General features: G+C 42.5%; 2 protein-coding genes across 5 annotated transcripts in view; both read right to left on the bottom strand.

The window, feature by feature from the left end:
• ccm2l (CCM2 like scaffold protein) overlaps nt 1-3,205 on the bottom strand; it is an 11,830-nt gene extending 8,625 nt beyond the window's left edge. For both annotated transcript variants that reach the window (XR_005075835.1, XM_037102671.1), the window contains exons 1-5: nt 3,007-3,205; nt 910-1,077; nt 747-830; nt 459-642; nt 1-329 (exon numbers count right to left, since the gene is read on the bottom strand). The exon at nt 1-329 is cut by the window's left edge and continues 315 nt beyond it. Coding sequence is in view for 1 of the 2 variants with exons in the window: in XM_037102671.1 (XP_036958566.1) it covers nt 1-329; nt 459-642; nt 747-830; nt 910-1,077; nt 3,007-3,036 (795 nt within the window). In the remaining variant the exon portion in view is untranslated. The remainder of the gene's footprint in view (nt 330-458; nt 643-746; nt 831-909; nt 1,078-3,006) is intronic.
• Nucleotides 3,206-6,933: 3,728 nt separating this feature from the next.
• xkr7 (XK, Kell blood group complex subunit-related family, member 7) overlaps nt 6,934-25,000 on the bottom strand; it is a 95,812-nt gene continuing 77,745 nt past the window's right edge. For all 3 annotated transcript variants that reach the window (XM_037105528.1, XM_037105529.1, XM_037105530.1), the window contains exons 5-7: nt 18,484-18,683; nt 13,856-14,075; nt 6,934-12,952 (exon numbers count right to left, since the gene is read on the bottom strand). In XM_037105528.1, coding sequence (XP_036961423.1) covers nt 12,145-12,952; nt 13,856-14,075; nt 18,484-18,683 — 1,228 coding nt within the window. In that variant the 3' untranslated portion in view covers nt 6,934-12,144. The remainder of the gene's footprint in view (nt 12,953-13,855; nt 14,076-18,483; nt 18,684-25,000) is intronic.

Below are 25,000 nucleotides of genomic sequence, written 5' to 3'. Positions count from 1 at the left end.
GCTCCCTCCTGTTTTCCGTGTTTGCTGCCTCCTCTCCCAGCTCCCTCCCACCCTCTTCCTCTCCAAACTCCCTCCTCCTCCTCTCTCTCCCCCTCCTCCTCCCCCTCCTCCACCTCCACCTCTTTCCACGTTCTGGTTTTTGTCGTGGTTACTCCTGGACAGCGAAGGCCTCCAGTCGACTCCACAGATGGTGTGTCGTCGCTCCATTGTGCCTCCTGCAGGTCGAGGGTCGGCATTGCAGCTCATGGTTTGACGTCGGCCATCTATGCCCGTTGGCTTTTTCCTGTCCAGGCTGTCGTCCCCGGCAACCACTGTATCCACCCTCAGACCTGTGGGAGGAGGGTTTGAGACAATGAGACGATCCATCCTCCCTTATTTTTGTCCCAGAACTCATAACCAGTAATCAACCTTTACGTCCAGTCGTAGCTTAACAACTGTATCCTCAGGTGCGTCCTCACCTGTCTTGAGGACCAGCAGATGCAGTGCGTCGTCTCTCAGGTAGGAGGCGGCGGCGATCTCGTGTGTGGGAATCCTCATCAGCAGCTTCTCGTTGTCTCTCCACGTCAGCAGCAGACAGCGAGCAGACAGACTGAGGATACAGTCCTGATCCACGCTGGTCTTCAACGGCAGCACCTTCAGCTGCTACTGACCAATTATAGATTAAACTAAAATTCTTACACATTGTACCTTTAGATAGCACCTACATTACTGGTTATTGATTGTAAGTGTTCAGTTTGGAGTCTTACCCTGGCTGTGTCCAGCAGCTGTAGCAGCTCGTCTCGGCTGGAAGGATTCAGGGAAACCGACACCCAGGTCAGGTGACCCAGGAACTGAGATGAGAGGAGAAAAGTCAGGCAACTCGACACACTGTCATTGTCATTGGTATATTTTTATATATCAGGTTTGTACCTTGACCTCCTTCTCTACGTAGTCGAAGATGAGCCTCTCGGGGTGGATGAGGTAGTCCGGTGGGTAGAGGGGGACGGTGTGCAGAGGGCGGCGGTAAACGCTGCCTCGATCCACCTGCCTGCGAGCAGATTTTGACCAGACAAGCCGCTTTATGGGAGAAACAAAAGCCTGAGGAGGAAGAGGAAGAGGAAGAGGAAGAGAAGAACTCTTTCAGTCCCAACGTTTGATTTGCAGATGCAGAATCATTTTGTGTCATTTGTGCCTCCAGATTTTTCGGTACGTTCACCGTCGAGAGGAGATGAAGACTGACGACTTTACAAATCGTTACACAACCTGGGATTTGGATCACCGACGGTTGTGTTGCACCCAGAAACACTGGAAAGCACCAAATCGCACAAAATACTGATGACTACATAATGCCGCTGCAGTCTGACAGGTTGAAGTTAGATGGTTTGTCCAGTCGCCTGCCAATATTCCTTCCCTTACATCCAGCACTTCAGGTTCAAGAACAGAAAAATCATCAGTAGGTTTGTTTATTTTATTCTCTCACTAAACTTTCTTTCTGTGTATGTACATACATGCCTCTATCTGTGTGTGTGTGTGTGTGTGTGTGTGTGTGTGTGTGTGTGTGTGTGTGTGTGTGTGCGCCTGTTAATGCAGCATCCCGTCGGCTGTTCCCACAGTGATTGACAGGTGAGCAGTGATCTCTGACAGCTCCCTGCTGAGACTTACTGACAACACAGCACACACTGTTAGACACCCACTGACACACACACCAACACACATTAATATACCGTGGCTCGAGGCGTGAAAACCAAAGAGACGATATAACACGCAGCGAAAGGACGGAGGGAAAATTAGCTTGTTTGAGAATCAGAAAACCTGTCTCGTCCTCCGTCCTGAATATTAACAAGGACGGATCTCTACGTATCTGAACAAGGCCGTTTTTTTTTTTTTTTTTCCCGATGAACATCTCCCGTAGTCAGCTGAATCTAATTGTAAGGACAAAGACACAGGGTGGTAATAATGAGTTTTGTTCTTTCTCTTGTTCCTGCGTTCCTTTGAGGGGACAGAATGAGGGAAATAATTGGATTTTGTAATGAATGTGCTTAATGTTAACAACCTGCGCGGGTCAGACCAAAGTGCTACGGAGCAAGTTAACACGGTTTTGTTTCTCTTTGTCTTGGCATTTTCTTTCAAATCCTCCCAATTCTTACACTGTTTAAATTCAAGTTTAAGAAGTTAGGAGGCCTGCTGCTCCTTATTACTGAAAACAACAGTTTTAAGGTGCTGAATGTGATGAACGATGTACAACTATTTCTAAAAAAGGTGTTGTGTCTGGAGGGCTGGTTGGTCAGGCGAGATGTTCTGGATTCTGGAGTCACTTCAGATTCTGCTCTGATGCCGTTTACCGACGGGAGGAGAGCTCAGGATTAATCTTCACTCCTGTTTATCAACCTGACTGCAGCGTCGTCTGCGTACGTGTCTTTACTTCACTTCTTGATCGTAATGTATCAGAGAGGAAGGAGGAAAAGAAGATGGAGAATCCACGAGTGAGTGTCAACTAGTGAGAGTTGATGTGAATTTAAACACAGACACACTCCTCTTGTTGTAAAGTCATCCGGCTGGTTGCGGCTGATAAACGCAGCATGAGAAAGGCCAATAAACACAAATTAATCTGCAGTCCGACTTGCCTTTTAACAGCCACCACTGCTGATGACTGTCTGATCTGTCTGACGGGACTCACAACAAGGTGGTTTTGAAGTTTTATTCACGTTAGGTTTCATCTTGTTCGCTCACTTCTACTTCCTGCCTTAATTAAACTTGTGTGTTTTTCATTTTTCGGAAACATTTGTCAGTACGTTCAAACAGCTCAACAGGATGTATAACAAAGGTTTTGTCGTTTTCTTAACTGTTTAATACAGAATTTCTTCATATTATATTTTGTATAAGGTGTCTATGTCTGGCTTTCACAAGCCCCTCTAGGTTGTCTACTGCCGCTCCAAAACAGTACCGAGGGTCCAGTTTCCAGCTGGATGATGAGATATGAAACAAACGAAACATGGAAACTCAACGACAGAACAGAAGCTGCTGTACCTTCTTGGATTTCTTGGGTTCATAGTCCATCGTGGTTCCGTCCTCCTCTGTACTGGTTCTGGGTCAGCCGAGTCCTGGACCCGGTCACGCTCTTTTTTTTTCTTTCAGGTAGTCTTTTGTTGTCTTTGCGTGTCTCTCTCAGTTGTTCTTTCCATCGCGCCGTCTGTGTCTCTTTCAGCTCGAGAGAAGTGAACAGGAAGCAGAGGAAGCCCACTTCCTGTCCGAGAGGAAACTCCACCAGAGACTGATAAGGCCCATTCTCTCTCTGCACTGATCACACACACACACACACACACACACACACACACACACACACACACACACACACACACACACACACACAGAAATGAACCTTTGATTTAACTAATTTAAGTTGTGATCACTTATACAAAAATCTTGTTTTTTACAACCTTGGCTGTGTTCGGAGATTCAAACACAAACAGATTTATGTTTCTTGATTTTTGTAAATTTTACTTTGTGATTTACAAACTTTATTTTCCTTGTTTGAATAGAATATCTCACTCTCTCCACTCTAAATCACTTTTATCATTATTTGAAATAGGTTATATAAACAATAAAGTGTCTTTGTCTAAGATTCAGATGATTAATGCACTGGTTGCTTTAGTTAATGACTACTTGTCAGAGATGAACATTTTAATAGGTGTTAATAAATATTGTTTATTAAGTGTGGACACACTTAATGAGAGTTTAGATTTCATAAGAACAATGACAGATAGTTTGTGGTTTTCTCTGGTTCTCTGCTGCCAAGTGTGACTCAGCGTTCACTTTCACAACAGCTGCAAGTCTGTTCATGCGAGCAGTTCGTTCACTGCAGCGGCTCCACAAAGAAAACTCACATTAAAAGCTTCAGTGTGGATCACATTTGAAGAGATGGCATAATTTCCAGGGAGCTGTTGGGTTGTTTATTTTGCTGATGTAGAGGATCAAGAGCTGAATCTGTCATCCGTCGACAGAAGTATTTTATTTCTAGTCCAACATCACTGCAGCTGTTTCGCTTTGAACGTAAGATTCAAACAGAACCAGCTACAAACTGAACTGACCTCCGCTGACGTCATCCTCTGTGTTGTTAAAAGGTGATTTACTCTTTCAAACCAAACACGTAGGAGGAAAATATGCTGGATGGGAGATCTGTAGGTGCAGTGAGCAGGTTGGGCCACAGGGAGGCAGCGCTGTGACAAAGACTGAGTGGAGGAGGAGGAGGAAGAGGAGGAGGAAGAGGAGGAGGAGGAGGAGGAGGAGGGACGTTTCTTCTCAGCAGGACACTGATGGAGGCAGAGGGGATGACATCACACCTGAGACCTCTCTGACACACACACACACACACACACACACACACACACACACACACACACACACACACACACACACACACACACACACACACCTATTGTCAGGGTTGTGACTCCGTTGTCACCGGAAGGCTAACGGCCTAACGATCGTCCAGTTACCAAGGCAACGGGAGACAAAGATGGGACATTTATCTTGGTGTTATTTATTTATCTTTTTGTCCCGATCTCTCTCTCTCTCTCTCTCTCTCTCTCTCTCCCTCTGAGAAACTCGCTCGGGGCTCGACCCCTGTCCAGACGAACACCAGATAAATCAACTTCTCCAGCAAACTGACATTTTCTCAACAACTGTTGTGATAGGACGGGTCAGAGTTTGACAGGAAATGGGGGGGAAAGAGGGAGAGTTGTATGAAATAAATGCACATATGGTATATGCACAGGCACTCACATGTACTCACCGGCTCTTGATGTTCCCTCTCTCTTTTTTGGCACACACACACACACACACACACACGCACACACACACGCACACACACACACACATCAGTCATGCTCGTGTGAACTTCAAAGCATGTCAGACCTCGATATGTTTCGGTGCTGCATCAACTCTGTATCTGTGAAAATGTGCATGTGTCTTTGCACGTGTGTGCTGTGAGAGTGTGTATTATGTGCGTGCATGCGTGTGTGTGTGTGTGCTTCAGCGATATCAAAGAAGCGGAATCCTTAAAGGACCCGCCCGCTTCAAAATCAATGAGGAAGAAGGTCTGATGCAAGCGGTGGGGGGGGGGGAGAGGAGAAAATACGCATGAAGGAGAAGACAGGTGGAAGAGGAAGAGGAAAAGCTAAAATGAGCTAAAAGTTGAGGATGAAATGTAGGAAGTAGAAGAGAAGGTGGAGGCTGACAGGTGAGGAAAGGAAGGAGAGGAAGAAGAGGAAGTCATGTAGGAGAAAGGAAGGGTGGAAAGGAGGGAGCAAGGGAGGAAATTAGGAAGGTTGGAAGCAGGAGAAAGACAGGAAGTATGTAGGAGGGGAAAAGAAAAGATTGGAAAGGAAATGAAAGATAATCAAAACAGTTAACAGGAAAAGGAAAGAAAAAAGTAAAGAGGAAAAAATCGATAATGGTGGATAATAAGATGAAGGAAGGAACGAGAGAAGGTGGGATGAGGGAGAGATAGTACAGAGACACAATGAAAATGAAAAGAGGAAGCATAGATTGAGGAGGTGGAGGAAGTGGAGGAGGAAATGGAAAGGAAGTAAATGTGGGAAGTTAAGAGGAAAATAGAAAGGCAAAGAGGGAATTACTCATCCTCCGTGCTCCTACTGTCTGCTGTGACATACATGAAAAAAAAAACAGACTGAAAACACAAACAGGAAAAAAGAAAAAGCCAGGAGAGAAGGAGAGGAGGAGAGAAGGAGAGGAGGAGAGGAGGAGAGGAGGAGAGAAGGAGAGAAGGAGAGAAGGAGAGAAGGAGAGGAGGAGAGGAGGAGAGGAGGAGAGGAGCAGCATGAATGGTTGTTTGGTCACCGGATCTCCGGAGACGCCGACCAAATAAACAACCAATCCTGTGGATGGACGGACGCCGACGTGAGAGAGGGAGAGTGATGGAGAGATCAGAAGACGTCGGTTTGACGGAGAGATTTGTGTTTGTCGCCTCAAGAGGAAAGATGGAGGAGAGATGAGAGGGAAGTGGATTCAGGAGAGAGCGTTGGTGGAGCTCCGGCATCGGTGTCAGCTCCACCTCGCTCGACTTTCACACCTGGAAACTCCTCGTAGAGTCTGAACACGCTCATGGAGCAACCAGGTGGTAAGAAACAGCCAATCAGACGGCTTCAGACTCTTACTCTCAGTCTCCAGTTTTAACTCAATGCTCACTGAAGTGCAGGAGTCAGATATTCTGTAAAAAGCACTTAAAGATCAGCGTTTTTTTAATTTCAACACACATCATAGCGTTGCACCAGAAAAGGGTGAAAACTAGCGTGTCCACCCAGTAGCCATGTTTCCATCACAGCTGATCGGAGCTGCAGCCGGTAAACAACCGCGACTCCTGCAGAGTTATTTAACACTGGAATGAATCCAGATTGTACCCACTCACACCGAAGTTGGGTGATGTTGTAGTGAAGAGAAAGATGCCTGAACAAACTTAATAAACAAACTATCGGTCTCTGTTTTTATGACTGAATAAATCTAAACTTACCTGAAGGGACGACACCATTTCTGCCACCTTTCTAGCTTCAGTACGTGTTCTGGGGACCTTTATCTTCCTAAGGGAACAGCTTGTTTATTCAGCTATGTAAAACACACACACACATATATATATATATATATATATATATATATATATATATATATATAGATATATATATATATATTTCAGAGTTTGTATTATTACCTCATTAATACTGTAAATATAAAATGTATTCTGAAATCTACATAGCACCCATTTAAGTGACTGAATGCCGAATTGCCTGAGCGTATCACATATTCACTATATTTGAGAGAATGATACAAACTGTAAATGTTCAATTTCAGCACAAACTCCTTGAACCTTCAGTACAATATGTGGGTAAGTGGATACTTTCTCACTGTAATGCTGTAAAAGAAGACAAAGGCACAGTTTAGTTTATTTTTGGACGGCTGTTCAGCCATGTTTACTACAGTATTGTTCCCATCTACAGTTATCAGCACAGCTTGTTGAGTTCTTTTTTTTTTTCTTAACAGCGTCATAGATATTTTTCACCACTGTTTTTTTTTTTTTTTTCTATTTTTCTGCTCGTTCACTCGGAGGATGTTTAAGCAGCATTATCAAAAAAACTTAGAGCACATCCTTACATACATACTGTACATACAATACACACACATACAAACCAAAAGCACACATACTCATACGCACACGTCCTAGTATAGCGCCACGCTGGTATATACAGATATATAGAATGAGTAAAAAAAAATCTATTTTCACTTTTTACATCTTAATATAAGAGTCATACCAAAGACATGGCCACCGAGTGAGTAAACAATAGATAAATAGATATAAAACAAATACAAAAATAAATAAACATAAATACTTGCATCAATTAATAAAAGATGATATGAGTTTTTTTAAACTCACTGTTTACTTTTTAACATGATTTGTTCAAGTCGATATATATTCAGCGCACCACTTTTAACTGTTATTTTACCTCAACGACAAAGGACGGCTTCGTTACCCAATCAGAGGAAGCGAAGCCTCGCCCTCGGCCCCGTGATTGGGTGTTTGATGCGTTATCTGTACATTAGCCTATCATGTTCGACATGACATAATCAGTGTCGACGTAGAGTCGTTTTCAGCACCATTAACATCGCAGTGACTGTCACCACTGTACCAACGTCCACAAGTCCAGGCAGAACACAACACCGTCAGGATAATAACACCCTTATTTATGAATATCAATTTGAAACTTGTATTCCTGATTGTTGATTTTTTTTTTTTTTCTGTTACCCACCAGAGTTAAAACACAACAGTTTCCCTGCAGAGGAGACACAAACATACGTTCAGAGAGAGCTCACGTGGATTTTTTATTTTTTTGCCCTCGGTGTCTTCACTGGGAATAACCACAAACCTTGTGAGGGTCAGAGTGCTTACATACTTGCTTTTGTCAGTAGGCTACATAAGCGTGTGCATGATAGAAAACCCATGTATGATCCTTCAGGGCACCGATTGTTCACACCATCGGAAAATGATTAAAAGCATTTTCAAGGTGTAACTGCACAATTAACCATTATCCTGTAGAGAGCTGCAGGCAGGACATAGATTTTTAGGCTAACACAGAAGTTAGCATCAGCTCCAGCCCCAGTTTCAACTGGATTTTGGAATTATAGCAGAAAGTAAACTCTGTGGCAAACACTAGTTAAACTAGCATTACTGTAGATATTCTTAAGTGTAGATCTGCAATTACTCGTTAATACAACCAAATGTTTTACGCTGCCTTTTTCACGGCACTGAGATCAGAGTGTCGAGGACAGAGTAGTATTCCTCAGGCTGCTAGCAGTAGCTCTGTCGCTAACGCTGAGTGAAAGAGGACGAGTTGCTGCTTTAATGATACTTTCGTATTCGGTAAGATAATCTTCACCAATTGAGGCGAAAGTAAAAAGACCTCTGACCTCTACACCATTTACTATAAATTGATTAATCTACAAATTTGCGAGTATACTTCGTCCCGTCATGTTGTTTAATGTCCCCGACAACTTCTGTATTCACATTTAGCCACTTGTTAGCAACCTCCCTTTTTAGAGACACGTCAAAGCTTTAAAAGTCCAAATTTACTGCATATTTTATGTGGTAGAAAATGTGAAAATCTCCTAAGCTTGTGTTGACCACAGACCTTATTTCAGGCACCTAACTCATACCCCACTGACCTCGAGATGAGGGAGCCAGAAGTGCAAAAATGTTAACTTATTTAGGGGTTCTATGACTCATTCCTGCAGCAAGTTAACGAGCCTCGGTCTTGAGTCACAGGCGTTCCTCTATGTGAGCTCAGTGTTAAAAAGCAAGTACGTAAGCAGCTCTTGGTGACTTGTCTTACCCATCGACTAAAAGTACAGGAGGTTGGAAATACTTCTCCAGGAACACCTCAAAATATACACATGCATCATCGGCATAACGTTGATAATTAAAACCACCCTGGACACTCAGACATCAGACATGTCGGCCCCAGATGGCAGCAAGGGGGGGAACGCTTTGAATTTCAGACTTCACCCAAAACAGAACAGTGATCCAGTCTACTGTCAGAGTGGAGACAGTGAACAGGTTCAAACATGTTCAGCTGATTTCTTTTGATGTTACACTTATTTTCATGTAAAAATGATCAGTTTTTACACTATGAAATAAATGCAGATGTTGACACAACAATCTAGATCAGCTCTGGAGCGGGGAAGCGCAAAATTAAAGTTGAGATGTCATTTAAAAAAAAAAAAAAAAAAAAATCATGCCAAAGATGCTTTTACAAAACGAGAATCTGAATAGCGGTTAAATGACTTTTTACTGTGCCATAGTTTTTTTTTTAGTTTTTTGTGCTCGTGTCAGTCAACCATGAACCGGCGACCCCCTGAACATCGGCATCTTCTAAATGCTTGTCGGGTTGAAAAAGTAAAACAAAACAGTTTAGCTACATCGTGAACTGGGAGCTGTCGTCGCTGCACAGCATCTCAAATGCATCTTCAAATGTGTGTGTGTTTTTTTTTTGATGAGCATGCTTTTTTTTTGGGATGAATCAGAGTCACATGGGGGATGCAATGTGTTTAAAAGAAATGCTTTTGAGTGCATTGCTCATAGAAATGCAAACACCTTTCCGCTGCCTTCATCTAAAACGAATCACAACACCGGTTTAAATGTTTTCTGGGTAAATGCACAGACCATCCCTGAAGGCTTTTAAATAAAAAAAACGGTCTTTGAAAAGACGTTTGGAAAAACAGGCTGCTGAAGAGAATGCTGTCGCGTGATATGAGAAGGGACAGAAGACAGCTTTGATGCTAATGTGTTTTTTTTTTTTTTTTTTCGTTTTCTTTTTTTCAACTGTTCTCCCTTCAGGTTCTGTTGCTGACCACGCTTGACTTTCTCAGCATCCAGCTGCTTCTAATTGATAGTAACACTCATTCACACCTGGGAGCTGCAGCGTTTGAACTTCAACCTCTGCAGTTGCTAACTGATCAGCTCAGATGAGTGTTAGCTTGTTGCTTCAGGGCATCACAACAGCAGATAACAGGCGCAAAGAGGAGCTAATCAGTTCTCACCGTTTCATTTTTTTTCTCCTTCTGCTGATGTAATTTATCACTCCAAACCTGTATCTGCAAATTATACCCCCATCGAAGGCCTGTACATGGTTTTATTTTGTAAACAACATCACCTCTCAAGAAGTCCGAACCCATGTCAACATGCTATCTGAAATACTGACTGTGTATAAAGATGCACGAAGCGTCTCCACCTCTGACACTGTACAAAAATGAAGCCCAGATATCCCGAATACAAGAACTGTCATCCTGCCATGGTTGGAACTCAGATTTGAACAGAACAGCAGTGTGATTAGAAAACTACCTACAGTGACTGAAACCAATCGATGTGCACTTGAGTTTGTAGTTTGGTGATCAGGATGTTTTGGCTTCACTTTTGAGGAGCTGTGCTGTCGTCCATCTTTATTTACAGTCAATGATCTGTAACATGAAGCGTCAGCTATTGCTAGCATGCAGAAACATCATGCTCTGCTTTTTTTTTCTTTTTTTTTTTTCAGTGTTTTCACTTCCCACCAAATCATTCTCGGATACTTTCAGATCTGTTGACATGATGAAAAGACACGTCTCGTCACTGGAAAATGTTTCATAGCTTAATGAGGTTGCTCATGGCGCCCTTGGTACTACGACATGGTATGTGTTCCAAGAAAAGTGGACAACATTTAGACTCTTACGAGTAAATGAAGCATCTTCACCCAACAGTCATTCATCACCTAACTACAGCTTATTATAATAGCTTATATCTGACATCTGTATTTGTTCAACTGTACATCACAGGCCTGTTTGTGGTGAGTGACAGCATGCCATGTGATGGAAGCCATCGCAGAAGTCGTCCAGTCTACATCCAGTCCTGTTGGATTTGACATTTCTCAGGTTGGCGGTGACGCTGCAGCTGGGATGTAAACGGCGGGACTTTTGCTATGGCTGCCTTTGTAATCACATATGGATGGGTGACTGTTTTCACTTGTATCTCAGGCCTACATTTTATAATCCACCTGGACCTAAACTGTGAGATTTGACAGCCTACTTTTCATGAGTCCTTGTGTTCTCGTGAGACTGGAGCCCAACGTATGAGACCGCGTTTCTCTTCAGTCCCCACGAAAAGTAAGATTAAAGGATAGTCACCAAAGTTTGAGAGGGACATGCAACCCTTTGGGCGCATGATGGTATAAAAAAAAAGAAAAAAGAAAAAATCCTCTCTGGCAGCTTAAGAGTGAGGTGGTCTTGGAGGCATTTTGGTTAAAACTGGACTAACTGTGGTTGAAAAGTGAGACATCTACATTACAGTCATTGTTTCATTCACATTTTAAATATATTTATTCACTGAAATATATATTTAAATATACTCAATTAAGTGCTGTTCAAAAACACATCTAATCTATTATATGTAATCTAGTTTTCTAACCAGAACTAGATATTTTTCCTTGACCAGATTTAGCCCAGATTTAACCTAATCGTCTAGTTGTCTTTTGATCACGAGGCATTAGTTTTGAGATGGCTTTCCTGTCAGTGTCTGATCTGCTACCAAACCAAAATGATTGCATGTCCTGTGCAAACTCTGGCAACCAGTGTCTACCAGTTCCCCCGGTAAGTCTCTGTTGAGTCTCCGGGGTCTGAGGCTTAAGTTCATGCAGCAGACTGTTTCACAATTATCTCCGCAACTTCATTGCTCCCAAATCCTTTTACATCCTGTTCTGGCCGTGCAGGATGAAACTAAATCTAACACTCCTTGGTCCCAGGATGAGAGATTAAATTTCTCACCTCCAAGCTTTTAGAAAAGATGAAGATTATCCCAGTTCAGTGTGTTACTCCTTTTACTTCCCACGGCTCATTCATGCTACTTACTCCCGGACTGTGCCCCAATGGGAGAGCCTTGGTCCCAGATTGCGCTTTACATTTTACAATCAAGTTTTGACAACCTTTTTTTTTTTCTTAGAAAGAGTTGTCTCACACTCTTTGTTTCCTTTCCATGCTCCTCCTGGCGACGGTAGTCCTGGGATGAGAACTGGACTCAGGCTGAGCCTTGGTCCCAGACCGCACTTTTTAAGTCTAAGAGCCCCTGTTGGCTTAGACAGTTGTCTCATATTCTAAGACCTCTTTGCTGCCCATCATGCTACTCCTGTACTGTATCCTGGGGCTGACGGCTGACGTGGTCTCCAGAAGCAGAATGGTCTTGCGGAGTCGCCGGTCGATAAAGTGCGCATCCCAGGCCGGGTATCGCTTTCTCGGGAGGTCGATCCGGATCACGGGGCCCTCCTGCGCACGGGATGAGGAAGAGGTCCTGTGAAGGAGTGCAGGAGAGGAGGACGGGGAGGGACGAACCTGGAAGACAGGCAGGCAACTGTCCCTGTCTCTGTCCCGGTCTCGCTCCCCTGGAACCGGCTCTCCTGTGTCTTTAGTCCTGGGGAGAGTCCTCGGAGGGCTGGTAATGACCATGTCTGTTTGGGACCCTTGGGATGGAGTGAGACAAGCATCGATCACTCCTGCCACCCCTCCTGCACCCACCACGCCCTCGTCCACACATCCTCTCCACTGTGAGCCCAGAACGGGCCCGTCGGGGTGCAGCCAGCAGTAGTACACCAACATGAAGAAGGTCCCGAGGGCGAAGCTGCAGGCGACCAGGCACACCACCACCAGGGCGTAGGAGTCGGAGGTTTGCGGGCCGCGGTAGGTGTACCAGGCGGCGGTCAGTGCCACATTCTCAGCCAGGGTCACGGAGTAGTAGACGGTCATACGGAAGCGGCTGGGGCCCTCCTTCACATTGAACCAGCAGAAGATGTAGATGATGCCTACCACCATGTTGTAGATGATCTCCTCCCACTTGGACATGCAGAAGTCGGTCTCACCTTGGATGATCCAGAAGGTCATGACACACCTGAAAGAAAATTATACTAGTTAGTTAGAACTCCATGAATTCTGTGATGTCTGGTATCAATGTGATAAAAAAGATGGACAGACTTTATAAAGGACTTGACAGTAATGACTGGGCATTTTGTATTTTCTAAAAGAAAACACCACAAATATACTTTTAATTACTTCTACACCACATCCTGTATATTTTGGTATTTATATGCAATTCATTAGTCATCATTTTATTAGAAAAGCTTAGCCCTTTGATATGCATTTAATTCATATGTAATGTATATTTAATTTTAATGTGTCTTCATATATTTAGATATAGATATCTGACATGATAATACACTGATATCAAATCTCACAGACGCCCACATTATTTCGGAACCAAATAAATGTATAAATAATCACAAAGAACGGGGGGGTAAATTTGTAAATTAGCCCCTGCTACAGAAAAAGCTCCTCCTTGAGGGAAAGAAGTTGCAAAGTGCAGAGAAAGCTGTTTTGTTTTAACCCCAATGTTGTGATTTAATGCGGTTAATGAGCAAAAAATGAGCTGATTAAAAAGGCTCATGGTAAAAGAGGATACTTTTGCAGTGTTTACTTATTATTTAAGGTGTTAAGGGAAGCTGTTTACTGAAATGCACCGCAGTTTATAGTATTATGTGGGGGGAATAAACTGTTGTTTGACTTTCTTAAGGCTCTGACTTTGGAGGCGACTGAATAATGTGTGATCTATTTCTGTCAAGGAACCTGCTGTTGAGATACAAGATGACTGACACAATCAATGGCTGGGGAATAACTTAAAGGAAACTTCTTTTCTGGTGACTTCAGTTAAGAGAAAGGATGTGGTGTTTTCTCTAGATACTTCCTAATCGTCTCATTATAAAACCAGAGCCTTTGCATCAGGTCACGTGAGGCGCACCAGTGGCTGACGATGAAGATGCCGAAATAGAGCTGGAAGACGGAGGCGAAGAGGGCAAAGGCCACAGTTCTCGCCCCGATGGTGAAGAAGTGCCACAGCATCTGGGTGATGACGGCCTTGTAGGACATGGGCAGCTTGTCATCGCGGGAGTCCCGCAGAACCTTCTGGTAGGAGGCGATCATCCAGGCCAAAGAGACCAAGGAGGCCGAGGCCGAGAGACCTGGAGAGACAGATGAAGAGAGAGAGAGAGAGAAAAATGATAAGAGGTTGGGAAGGAAGAGACACAAAGAGAAAGACACTTGGCTAAAGAAAGTAATAAATGAAAGAAAAGCGTAAAATCAAACCAATATTTCTCACTGTAATACTCTGAAACGATTATGTTGTGCACAAAAGTCTCAAATGTTGAATCCACAGGAACATAAAGGATATATTTATGGTATAACATGTCAGTTCATTATCAACCTTGAAAATAACACTAAGACAGAAGAAATAAACCCCTGCCTAAGCACTTTTCTTGGAGATTTGAACAATGGCACAACAACCACGACAACTGACCAAACACCTAACCCCAATGAAATGTGGTCGGAAACTTTTTTTAATCAAACAATTCTGAAATGTTGACATAACTACAAATCTAAACGTTGTGTCGTGTTACTACACACTGTGTTGGCTGATTCAACTAAACTTGACAGATATTCATCAAACTATCTTTTCCTCGACTAGAACAAACCAAACAACTGCCAAAATCTCTCAACGGGAAGATGACCTCAGTTAGCTTTCAGTGCAATTAATATCTTGCAAAACGTCTCCAGGATTACTTAATTGATGCTAAAATGACGGTCTAGCATGTTGAATTGACTTACCCGTGATAAATATAGAAAACCACCACTGTAAAGAAAACCATTAGCTACAAACACACTGAATAATACTTTTGTTTTTTTCCTGAACCAGCTCCTACTGAAGTCAAACGATGATGAGCCTGTACACGTAACCGCGGCGCCTGCAGCGAGCGGCCCTGAGCGCAGTTTAACACATTAAACATTCATGTGTGTTAATCATGCGGGCTTGTCTCAAATTAGCCATGAATCACACTGAGAGGGCATTAAAATTTGAGCAGAGAAAGAGCTGCACCGACTTTTTAAGAGCTTCAAGATCTACGCTGTTTCACGAGGAGAACTTGGCGGATTATAGAGACACAGAATCAACTTTTTTAAACACTTCCGTAGAATTTTTCTTTATTGGCAGCAAACAATTTGTATCAGCTGCTGTAGACTTAAAATCTACTTAAATCTAGACAGGAGCAGCTGACACCATTGGCAGTCCGGATGGTAACCGATGACCTGGCAGATGCTGACCTGTACTGTTATTATCGTCTATTTAAGTTTAACCTTGAACATGATAGATCACTGTATTCTCGTTGGCAGGGTGAGATACCGAGTTAAGAGTTTCCGGTAGTTGAGTAGATCCCTTCCTTGGTCAAAATTAGATTTGAGGTGCCTCAAAACTCAGTTCCTGTTTTATTCTTGGCTGCTATTTGGTGCAATTTGATTCCATCACATTGTTACGCTGATGACAAACAGCTGTTCCTTACAATAAAGCCCACTGGTCTTGTTATGCTACACTTTTTTTTTGACAATTTGAGAGTTAAGCTCGGACTTGGTTGGTGCAACTGATGTCAAGTCCATTCTAAAGACCTCCCTTAAAGCGAAACTCCTAACATTTTTTATTCCATATTTTTATTTCTACTGTTTCTTTGATATTGTATGTATGTTCAATGTATGTTCAATGTTTGTTATTGCTACTGGATGCTTGAATTTCCTCCGGAATCAATAAAGTATCTATCTATCTATCTATCTAGGGTTTTTTTTTTTTTTTTTTTTGTGAATGTACACGAGTCAAACCTTCGTGTAAAAGCATAATTACGATGAAAGAGCCACTTTTAAGATTTACTGGTCAAACTCATTTTTCAGTGGGAGTGCTACGGGCACTTTTACGACAGCATCAAAATCTTTATTTTTAAAACAGTAAGAAGGCTCAATGTTCACAAAAAAAGCTCAGGTTGCATTTTGGCGAGAGTTTCACTTTAACAAAGACTGATTTAGGAGTCAGAACCAGGTTTAGTAAAGAACCGTTCAGAATCCAGTCCAGATACTCTGGATCATTCTGCCTGTAAGGATCTGAGCCTGGCTCCTCTTTTAAATCTCCTACAAAACCAGTGTTTTATCATAAAGCTCAGCCCGATTTTAATCAATTTCATTTACACTCAAACTCATTTTTCCCATTTTGTCCAGTCATTTAAAGCCTCCACAGTTTAAGGCTCTTGCCTTGTTGTTCTGTGTGTTTAACTCTTTGTTCTAAAGCATCTTTGCGACTCTTATTTGGTAAAACATCTTTATTATGGAGCCGTATTCTAAATACTAAAGCTCTCTATTTTCACAAAAGAAACACAAGACAAAACAACACAGAACACACTGCATGCAGCACAATCTGCCTCTCCGTTATCCATCTGTATTAGTATGTTCACGGTACCAAAACGTTGCATAATTCACTCCTGTTGTTTCGGTGTCCTTAAAGCCCCAGAAGTTAGTAATTACTTTGCCAATACTACATTCTTTCCTACAAAATATTGTGTCCCTAATGAGCAAAATGAAGACGTGGATTAATCCTGAGGAGTTTCTCAGGATGTTTAAATAAAACATCCTTTAATTGATATATTTTTTTTCTTTTTTTTATATTCCTGAGTTTACAAGTTAATACAAAGACACAATAAGCTTCCTGGAAAGCAGCTTAAGGGAAACAAACCGAATCAGCTACACAAGAAATAACCCCAAAACAAAGGGGATTATGGGTAGAAGGAGACAGATGCAGTTTGTTATGTTTGGCATGTTCGGTAAATCCCAGCATTTGGAGGAACTGGAACCGCCGAGCGTTCGGGGATTTGTACTTAACAGACGACTTAAAAGATTAATTGGCAGCGCCGATAGTTGTTTAAATTGATGGATTGGTTAATGGATTGATCAATGTGCCATATCAGCACTCAGGTGATTTAGGCTGTGTGGGAGAGTCTGTACTGTATAATGTATAATGCCTATTAACAGATGGGACACTGCCAACATAGACAGAGATGTGTGTGTGTGTGTGCTGGTAGTTGTATCTGTATGGGGACCTGGAGACATAAAGCGGACCGTTTGCTAAGTGAGGACGTTTAAATGATCCTCGCTTCTTCACAGGACAGTCTGAGGTCGACGACGTGGTTTAGGGTTAATGTTACAGATATTCATAGGTTCAGGTGAGCAGAGAGGAAATGTATCAGTGAGGATCCACACAAGAGTAGAAGTACAAATGTGTTTGTTTGTTTGTGAATTGGGGGAAATAAAATCAGGGTCTCTGAAGTTTTTGAAAACATAAATGGGTCACTGAAAGTGCCTGAATTTATATATTTTGCACAAGTTGTTAAAGTCAAAGAACACAGTTTGTGGCGAGCGAGTGTGAAAATTAATGTCTCAGAAGTACGTCATTATGTGTCCTCATATTAGAGGAAATTAGGCCTGGGAAGTTCTGGGAACAGTGCTTGAATTTGATGTTTCAAAAGGTGTGTTTTTTTTAAACTTCCATCTGCCGCAGTAGCCGTCCTGCCAGGTGCTCTGATGACCAGCACTGCTGCCGCGCTACACTGAGCTGGTATGATCAGGCAGCGCCTCCTCCTAGAATTTAACGGGGGAATAATTTATACATTCGGGAGTCCACATCACTTAGTCTGAGCTTTTCTCTCGGTCGTGTGTGTTTTCGTAGGTTTCGTGTGTGTTCTGGGTGTTCTGTGTGTTTTGTACGATTCAAATATGTGTCTGACGCTTGACTCCTGCACTAACAGGTGTGTGTGAATGCTGAGTGTGTACAGTCTGTGTGTGTGTGTGTGTATGTGTGTGTGTGTATCTGAGGGTGAGAAAGAGAGAGAGTGAGAGTGTGTGTGTGTGTGTGTGTGTGTGTGTGTGTGTGTGTGTGTGAGAGTGTATGTTTTGTTTTATTCATCAAAGGCCAATCTGCTTCTTGTAAGAGGCGCATGAATAAAGCATAGAGACTCCTACTGATATCTGTCCTCTCTCTCCCTCACACACACACACACACACACACACACACACACTCACACACACACACACACACACACACACACACACACACACACACACACTCTCCATTCATTAAACCTTACTCTCTCCCTCGCCGCAGAAGCTTTTGTAGCGATCAGAAACGGCAGATAAAATCTAATAAAGTAAGTCCAATAACGGAGATAACCATCAGTTTTCTGAAAGGATAATTCAGTCTTATTACAACTTGCTCTCATTTTCATAATTTTCATCAGTAATAAGAACGTTTTCCTTAAACTTAAACTGCTTCAATCTGGAAACATGATGACATCACTGAAAAGAAACCTCACTGTGCAATCAACGCTTACACACAGTTTCCATGTGCATAAAGTGTTTTAAACAATCTGAGGCAGACTAGCTGATCTGACGTCAGTATAGCGACGTTGCCGTGTCCCAAATTCTCGCGCTGAACCTGGTGAGATTCAGTTTTATCTCATCAATCAAAGGCGGTCTGTCAATCAATCGATCAAGCGTCTCGCTCACCCTGCAGAGGCAGCACGTCGTTCCCGTGGATCATGATGCTCAGCTGGAGGACGAGCTGCGGAGCCGACTTCAGGAAGGCTTCCAGGAGGCGGAGCATGGTGATGTCAGCGCTCTCGAACATCAGCCGCCAGTGGAAGTGGCGACGGGGTCCGTCGCCGTGCCAACGGCTCTGGGCGCCCAGGTAGAGGGCGTGGATGTACCTGAGGGCGAGAGACAGAAACAGGGGAATTAAATAGTGATTAATCATCAGCAAATATTGGAATCTTGCACCTCTGATCCCACAATGTCTGTATTTTCTGTTGTGGTGCATTGTCTTAAACAAATATCTAATTTTGCGAACAATATCTCAAAATGATGATAATCTGCAACAAGCGATCGAAGTGAAAAGCCTTCGGAAAAATGCATCTCAAGGAATCAATGTCTCACTGGATTGAGAGCACATTCGTCCTGCAGCCCGCTTTAACAAAAGATCCATCGTTCTGAGGAAACACATTACAGTTTTAGAAGATTATTAAAATACACTTGATTGGCCAGTGTGCTTGTGCATTTCAGTCTTGCTATTGAGATTGATAGTTTAATGTCAATGAGGCTTTTACCGGCTTAAATAAAGGATAATTGTCCTTCTTATGTTGCAGATTTATATCTTTTCTCTCTTCCCAGTCGCATTACGTGTGCACGCTTCCATAAAAAGTTTACTTTATGTACATATAGGGAGTCATCATTAATTCAGAAGTGAAAAACATCAGGATGAACAGCAGCCTCGAGGCCTTTATCTTTACACTGAGGGGTTTGTATATGAGATACATCAGTAATGCTGAAAATGCTCAGTTTCACTCAGCAGCACTTTTTACTGGTGTAAACACAAACAGGTATCGCAGTGTAACAATCTAAATGACAGCCTCCAGGAGAAAAATATGAACCTTGCTGCTCTCCTGGGAGGGAAAAAAAAAAACACCACGGAGCGTTTTGTGTTCCTCGAGGGAAACATCTTTACCCTCAGCTGTCACCGTTCAACTCTGATGGGCTTTTATTTTGATGGTTTTTTGGTGTTGGTCACCAGGTTGCAGCAGGTCAACCTCTACACGGCGGAGAGTAGCTCTGTGTTTTTTGTTTTTTTTTGACAAAATATTGATGTGAGGGGAGGAGGGCAGGGCTGCTCGCTCTCCTGCCGGTGCAGCATGAGGTCTGCATTAAATAAAGTCTGCTGTCAGTGAGGACCAGGAGGCGACTTTGATAGAAAAACACAAGGTAGCTGTTTGGAAACACAGGTATTACGACTCGGAGGAGAAAAGTGTTAGAAGACAGGTGATGTTTCAGCCTGACGGGGAACAAGTGACACAACGCTTGCTGTAGTTTTGTGACCAGAGTTTCCTTTTATTGCAAAAGTTACCAAGTATTAATGATAAAAAATGGTTTAGGAGTGAAATACAGCATCATGTACGTACGACAGTGGGAAACAAATCTTTGTTTTATTAGTTTTTCAGTCATGTTTAATCGAGATTAACCTGCAGGTTTACAGCATCCCTGCAAAATATGTTTCCTACCAGCTCGTAAATTGATTCATCACAGTTGAAAACAAGTCAGTCAGTCAGAATATTTCTAGTTTCTTCACTGTAAATCAATTTGTTCAAGTGTTGTCCAAAGTTTCATTTTTCCTCGTTCAACTGAAGATATCTGCCTTCTTCTTTCAAGACCTCAAACCTCTTAAAACAGATTGAAATTCTCACCGTACCTGCAGATTTAAAACACACCTGTAGGCATTTGTGACATTTTTCAGGAGCTTTTAAATGACAATGACTGAAGACGTCTGCTAGAAAAACACAAATCCTCTTCAAACACTGAATACGTTCATCTCTTCAGGTGGAAACAGGAAGGAAAAGAAAAAGGTGAATTTCTTCTAACTCCAGTGAGGTAACGATCTCTGATGACGGGTCATCAAGTGCGCTGTCATCACTGTGATGGTGGTTCTGACACAACCCGACCATCACTGCAACCGACCAATCACGCTTTAACGGATAGCTTTGCAGGAAGTGCACCGGTAAACATAACAAACATGGGAGAAGTCGTCTTTCCAGGCTTGTTTGTAAACCAGGTCTTCTTACATTTAACCAAACAGAACCAGAAAACAGAAAAGAATCTGTAAGAAGTAAATGTAAACGATGCTCCTGGAATAATAACACCGGGAAGGACTGATGCATCATGGGAGAAGAGGATGGCAGATAGTTGTAGCGGTACAACAGGAGAAATGAAGCTCGCTGGAGGAAAAAGCGAGACGACACTCACTTCCTGCGCTTCTGCATCCCGAAGCAGATTTTAAATAGAGGAGTAAAAATAACCCACAGCGCACACACACACACACACACACACACACACACACACACACACACACACACACACACACACGTCAGCATTTATGATGATGTTCAAGCCTGCAAAATACAGACAAGCATGGATACACATGTGTATGTAGTTGACACACACACATACAGCTAAACACACACTTGAAATGTCTCACATGCACACACACACACACACACACACACACACACACACACACACACACACACAAACACACACACACTGACAGACAGGCAGGGAGGCCAACGACGCAGCCTGGAAATCTGTAGCTCTGCAAATTATTTGCTGTCCAAGCACTGCTGGCACTCCTCCATTCAGTCTCTATGTCTCTCTGTCTCTCTCTCCACCTCCACCTCTGTAACGCTCTTCTTCTTCTTCTTCTTCTTCTTCTTCACCTTCTTCTTCTTCTGTCTCCATCTCTATGTCTGTCTCTGTCCTTTTAGCTCTTTTATATCTGATCTCTACATTTATCGGTCACCGTTCTTGCCCTTTCCTGCTGTCTTTGTTCCGTTGTGCCGGCGGTGTCAGTGGGTCAGTGGCTCCAACACTTTGGTTCAGACTCTCAACAACTGCTTGAAGGTTTGGCGTCACATCTTGTTCAGACGTTCAAGTTCAGGACGATTTAACAATCTCCTGCCTGGTATCTCTTTAATACCTTTAATAAGATACCAGTAGAACTTATGCCATTACCATCTGCCTCTGCTTTACTTTGTGTTTAATGCAAATTAGCAAATACTAGCATGCTAACATACCAAATGAAGATGATGAACACAGATAAAAGCAGCCTTGCATCATGACTCCGCCTCTTTTTGGGAGTGAAAGCAGGCGCCCGCTTTGACTGGCAGTAAATACAAACATTGAGGTCTCTGCTAACAAAATAGCATGAAATAATAACAACATGTTGATTTCTAGGAGACCAAATCCTGTGGCTAGTCAGGAAAACAATAATAATTGGGAGTTGATGGCTGTGACGACCTTGTCCAGGAAATGTTTTTCTGTCATTAGGACGTTTTATTTTGCTCTTTTATAGTTTGTCCAGAGAGACGTTACTGTAAACTAATTATATTTCTTCGTGCTGCTGAGAAGGTTCATTATTCAGCTGAATTATTAATGTTAAAACATCCTCTGCTCCTGAGGGGGTCTTTGGCGTGAACGGACTGTTAAACCAAACTCCATTAAAAAAAACAAGTGTTTTAGAGCTGAACCATGATTTCTCACAGTAAAAAAAAACTGTAGATACATCATCACTAATCCTCTTCTGATTGGTTTGGATCTATAGACAATCATCACACACGTCATTTACTCAGCAACATCATTAAGTGACAAAGTGTTTCCAACAGACGGGACAAATTGACCGGCTGGTTCCCATTTTTACCATTTTCAAACTTTGAGCAGAAAACACAGATATCTTCTATCACAGCTGTTTTTTAGGAACGCTTCCTGCTCTCATCTATAGTAAACATACCTGCTTAGCGTCAGCATGTTAGCACTGTTAGCTACCATGCTAATGTTAGCATTTAGCTGAAATCATCACTTCCAGAGCAGCTAGCATGGCTGTTTGTCTGGTTACCGTCTCTCATCACCTCTTTTCTGTTTCTTTCTGCTCTCTCGCAGTTCTTCCTCTATTCTCTCTCTCACTCCACCTTTTCCTTCATCGTTTTCTCTCTCCATCCATCTTCATCGCTCTCTTCTTGTGTCTCTCTCCCTCTTTTTCTGCCTCCTTTGCTCTGCTTGTTATCTCTCATTTTGTTTCTCTCTCAATCCAATTTCATGCAGCCATTGTCTTTCTCTCTCATTTCTTTTTCCCTCCCTCTCTCCATCCAATTTATTTTGCTCTTCCCTCAGGCGTTCTCTCTGCCTCGAGCTTCCAATCTATCAAATCTATATGAATCCTCTCCTCCTCCACCTCCTCTACTCCTACCTTCCTCCATTACTCCTCTTTTCTCCTCCCCTGTGTTCTTTTTCTGCTCCTCTTTATCCTCTTCCCTCTCTCCTCCCACTGGTCCTTCTCTCTTTTTCCTCTGCTCTCCGCCAAAAACTCTACTATCTGCAAGGCCACAGTTGGACCGCTGAGACCCTGAGCATTTGTAGAAAGAGCTTGTGTGTGTGTGTGTGTGTGTGTGTGTGTGCGTGTGTGTGTGTGTGTGTGTGTGTGTAGTCTTAGGGAATTGCTGCCAAGTGTGATGGTGAGCCAAGAATGAACCCAAGGAGAGAGACTCACACACAGAGAAATTAAACTGTTACACACACTTCATTTAAACCTCTTTTAAGTGAATATTACAGGTCAGCGGCTGAAACCAGCGAAGAAAAAAAAAAAAAAAAGGAAGAAGAAGGAGGCAGAAGTTTATAATTCAGCCGAAGTCACCAGAAGTGGCAGCAGCGCTTTCAAGCGTGAGCGCAGACCGAGCAGGAAGCGCGGCGCCGAGAACGAAACAATTTGAGGGATTACTTCACTCGGCTGGAGTACAAATCTGAGGTACGTGTACCTTAATGTTTCTTCTCTGGCCAGTCTAAACCTCTACCTGTCCACATGTCACTTTTTACTCACTACAACTGTTTTACAGATCAATTTGACAGATTCATGCACACAAAACAAGCAAAGTGTAGCTAAAATCAACTAGTTGATTGGTAGAATATTCTGATAATTACAAAAATGTCTAAATGCAAAGGTTCCACTTTTACCAATATCTAATTATTTTGATTTATTATCTAAATATTTCGTGGTTTGGAGGTCAGGTTGAACTAAACAAACCTTGGACATTCATTATTGTCAGAGGTTTTTTACAAACAAAAACAATCAGCTGATGAAAGGAGGAAATAATTAAATCCAGATGAATCCACAACGAAAACTAGACTTTCTCCCTCGTGGCTGTGAAGCATCAGTCCAGTTCCTGAGCTGTGGCGCTGAATCACGACCAGAACAGAATTTAACTTAACATAACGTTCATCATTTTATCCTATTAGACATTTATATGTCAAATATTATTATAATTATTGAGGGAATTTTTAATTATGGCCCAAAAATGTGTTTTGTGACGTCACAGTGATAGTGGACGTCTGAACCAGATATGAAGAAAGTCCCTTGATGATTTCTGATTTCCCAACTGGCTGTTGGACAGACGGACCCGAACACATGATTCTGGTTCTGTCGCCGGTGTGGAGGCATTATTATAATATTAATAATTATACGACATCTTATGCAAAAGAAATAAAAATGAGCTCACTCAACAACATCAATAAAATCCTGCCTTTGTATTAAAGAATGAGTGACATAATCTCTCAAATTAAGCAACAAATATACAAAATCAGGGATTAAAGGGTCTGAAATATAATCTGGAGACCACGACGAGCTTTAAAGTTGATCAATATGATCTTAAAATCAATTCTAAATCAAAAACGGAAGAGGAAGAGTGTAAAGAGGCCAGATCAGGTGTGACATGATCGAACGTCACAGTCCAGGTTAAAAAACAAAAATAGAAGTCGTCATTTGAACCGTCTGACACTCAGATTTGAATAATGACTTTTCTGTTTTTATGCGCTGGATCATTATTGTCACTGGATGCAGATCTCACATCATTACGCCTCATTGAGTGGAAATTGATCAGCGAACACGGCGAGAGGCAATAAAGAAAGGTCAGGAAACAGATTTTAGCGTCAGCCGTAATTAATGATTTGTTTACCTGAAGCAACAAACGAGACTGATAATGACTCTGATGATAACAGAGGCAGATAGGACGCCTCTTCAATCACTCAATCATTTCCTGACCATTAATTTTTATAACCGCCGCTCGCAAGACTAATGACTTCTCCGTATGTTTTCTGATGTCATAACTCTGCCTCTTAACCGCGGTGACATCACAGTGATGTCAGGCCGCGACTGTGAATCCCCCATCGACGAGAGAAAAGGAGAGAAGGGAGGTGGGGGAGAGAGAAAGAGGCAAGAGGAGAAAACAAGCGTTTATTAATAACTCGCCGCTGCAGTTGATCAAAGACTGGACTGCAGCTTCTGACCCGCCCCCTCGTCAGTCTCCACGGCGATAAATTGGTACCAGCACCAGGCTTTTAACGAGCGGCTGATCTATTAGCTTGACTCACAGGCGCAGCACATTTTCTATATATCCTGCAAATCCCTCAGCCGTTAACAGCACACACACACACA

The sequence above is a fragment of the Acanthopagrus latus genome, chromosome 7 (genome assembly GCF_904848185.1).
Source record: "Acanthopagrus latus isolate v.2019 chromosome 7, fAcaLat1.1, whole genome shotgun sequence".
Taxonomy (NCBI): Eukaryota; Metazoa; Chordata; class Actinopteri; order Spariformes; family Sparidae; genus Acanthopagrus; species Acanthopagrus latus.
This window is presented reverse-complemented; position numbering and strand designations above follow the sequence as displayed.